This window comes from Olea europaea, chromosome 11 (assembly GCF_002742605.1).
Source record: "Olea europaea var. sylvestris chromosome 11, O_europaea_v1, whole genome shotgun sequence".
In the NCBI taxonomy this organism is placed as follows: Eukaryota; Viridiplantae; Streptophyta; class Magnoliopsida; order Lamiales; family Oleaceae; genus Olea; species Olea europaea.
The window spans coordinates 15,950,433-15,953,079 of NC_036247.1; the positions used below are offsets into that span (position 1 = coordinate 15,950,433).

The 2,647-nt window shown below is 29.2% G+C and overlaps 1 protein-coding gene across 1 annotated transcript in view; it reads left to right on the plus strand.

Annotated features, from left to right (window-relative positions):
• LOC111404519 (flowering locus K homology domain-like) overlaps window positions 1–1,727 on the plus strand; it is an 11,899-nt gene extending 10,172 nt beyond the window's left edge. Inside the window, exons 9-10 of the mRNA XM_023033313.1 lie at window positions 1,424–1,516; window positions 1,600–1,727. Coding sequence (XP_022889081.1) covers window positions 1,424–1,516; window positions 1,600–1,727 — 221 coding nt within the window. The remainder of the gene's footprint in view (window positions 1–1,423; window positions 1,517–1,599) is intronic.
• The last annotated feature ends 920 nt before the right edge of the window (window positions 1,728–2,647 follow it).

Consider the following 2,647-nt stretch of genomic DNA (forward strand, 5'->3'; position numbering starts at 1 on the left):
GACATGTGGAATCATTTGAAGAAAGAATAAGGATTTTAATTAAGCGCGTTCATAATTCTTGTTGTGCATCTTGTAAGCACGGGGAGTTCTAGACTTTATGTGCTAGTAGTTGACATTTGGATATAATTATGACATTAAGAATTAAGGTTATAAAGAAAATAGAAATAATTACAAATAGAGCTTGTGCATATCATTAAACTAGTTCTTTTGTTCTTAGCCCTGGAAATATAAGGCTTTATTTGTCTTCCTTTCTTCCACATTCTATCACATTATTTTTTCTATAGTACTCATTTTAAATCACACATTTTTCATTAAAATAATATTATACGTAAATAAAAAAATTTTCTTTCTTTTTTAACCACACATTTTAATATCAATTACTACTCCATAATACATTACTCACAAATAATGGAGTTACAAACGAGCTCTACAATTGACTAGAATTAAGTCAACACCAGAAATGCAAAAGCCAATTTGGTGTATTAAAAAGTCAATGACAAAGGTAGGCCTCTTGTTTAAGGACCAAATGATGATCAGGCTCCTATATCAATGCCTTTTTTTCTTATGATGAATTGCTACCTAAAATCTACTAAGATGGCCACCGCATGTCAGAATTTCTTTAAATATGTCGTTGAATTTATTCAAGATGTGAGTTAAGTGAAATTGTAAAGGCATATGATTACCTCATGGGGAGATAGTCATAATCACAAATATATAGAGTTTATAGTAATTTTATTTAGTATTATTGGTGTTAAGTACTAATTTAAATGACATTTTAGTGTCAATAATAGATAAATTCTTTTAAAAGTAGCGACACGAGTAACATTTAAAATGAATTATCGCTTGAAATGTCACATAAATTGTTGTTATAATATCAATGATGCTACACGATATTGTTCTTGTATAAAACTAGAAGAGAATTTCAATTTTCCATACAACCCATCAAAGAAAGGTTGAATCTTTATACAAATTTGATAAGTATATTTTATATACTTATTCGAGCTAGTAAATTGGAGTATTTGTTAGTGATTTGAATGAGTTATAGCTTGATTATGTGTTAATTATGTTTATTATGTTGAACTCAATGCAAATTGGTGAAATTGGAAGAAAGAAAACGAAAAAGAAGCAAAAAAGAAAGAAGTCCAAAGTATAGGGACCAAAGTGTAAATATTCAATGGTTGATTTGGACCACAAAAGATACTTTGAAGATTGATACGAGTCAATTGAATGCTAATTGAAGTAAAAAAAAAAAGAAAAAAAGAAAAAGGATATGATCTGACTATTACTATAAATTGAATTTCAATCACATAAGATATCTTCCTGATTTTTGGTCAATTTGAAACCAATTTTTTGGATAGAAAACTTTTGAATTGGAAAAATTGTACTTTTAGAAGAATTTTAGTTTTTTGAATAAGCTTTCCAGCTCACTTTGAGTCACCTAAATCGGATATCGAAAGAGAAAGTTATGACCAAAATACTGAAAGTTGTGCAGAGACAAAGTCATGCGCCCACAAAGGTAACTTTCCTTATTTGATGAAAACTCTTTGGAAAGGAAATTTGGACGAGAATTTTGACCTAATTTCATCATATAAATACAAGACATGGGCAGCAACGAAAGTAGTATCTCTCTTGCCTCTTCATACACAATAGTTTCATCAAATTCATCAAGTACAAGGGACCAACTACTATATTTTGAGAGAGGAGATCAATACATAGGAAAGGATTGAAGTTCAATTACTTCAAGATTTTGAAGAATTCAACTTTGGACTTATAGGTTGTTTGAGCCCCATTTTTCTTGAAAAAAATGCATTTTGAAATAGTGTTATGAATGGATATTGTGTAGTTAAAAATGAGAAAAAGTTTTGAATTTGCGTATAATATTATTTTATTGAAAAATATGTGGTTGAAATAGTGTCAAATCATTGTTGAAAAATATATTTTGAAGAAGTGACAATTAATGATGATGAAATTAACACACATTCTTTCTACTTCATCGATTGTCAAACTATTGAATTTGTGATTAAACTCTATGAGGAAGAAGTCTACATAGTTGATTTCAAATTGGATGGAATGGACAAGTCATATCACATTGAAAGAGGCAAGGTGATAGAGGCAAGGTTATGATTTGGAGAATCAATGAAAAGTGGATCAAAGTTAAAAAAAAAATAAAAAAAAATGCAAACTAAGTAAGGCATCAAAAACTTTTTTCAAAATTTCATGATCCAAAACAACAAAGTCAAGCTAATGACTATAAATATGCGCTTATTAGGAGGCAACCCGATTTTCTTTCTTTTTATTTATTTTTGCTTTTTAGAATATAGGATTACTAAATTGTTTATGGCTTTTAATAGTTTAGTAATTTTTATTGCTTTTAGTAGTATTGAGTATCTTCATCCCCATATTTTTTTCTGGGTTGTATTTGAACTTATTAAAAATTGATTTAGATACCTTAGAAGTAAAGTATAATGAAGAATATTTGGCCTTAATCCTATTGTGTTCGCAGCCCGCTTCGTTACTTTGTTCATTGACACGATTTTGTACAATCATGACACACTCACCATTGAAGATATGTATAATGTCTTGTTATCAAAGGAGAAGATGAAGTATCTGATTGGAGCTTAGTCCAGAGGTGAAGAAGCTCTTGTGT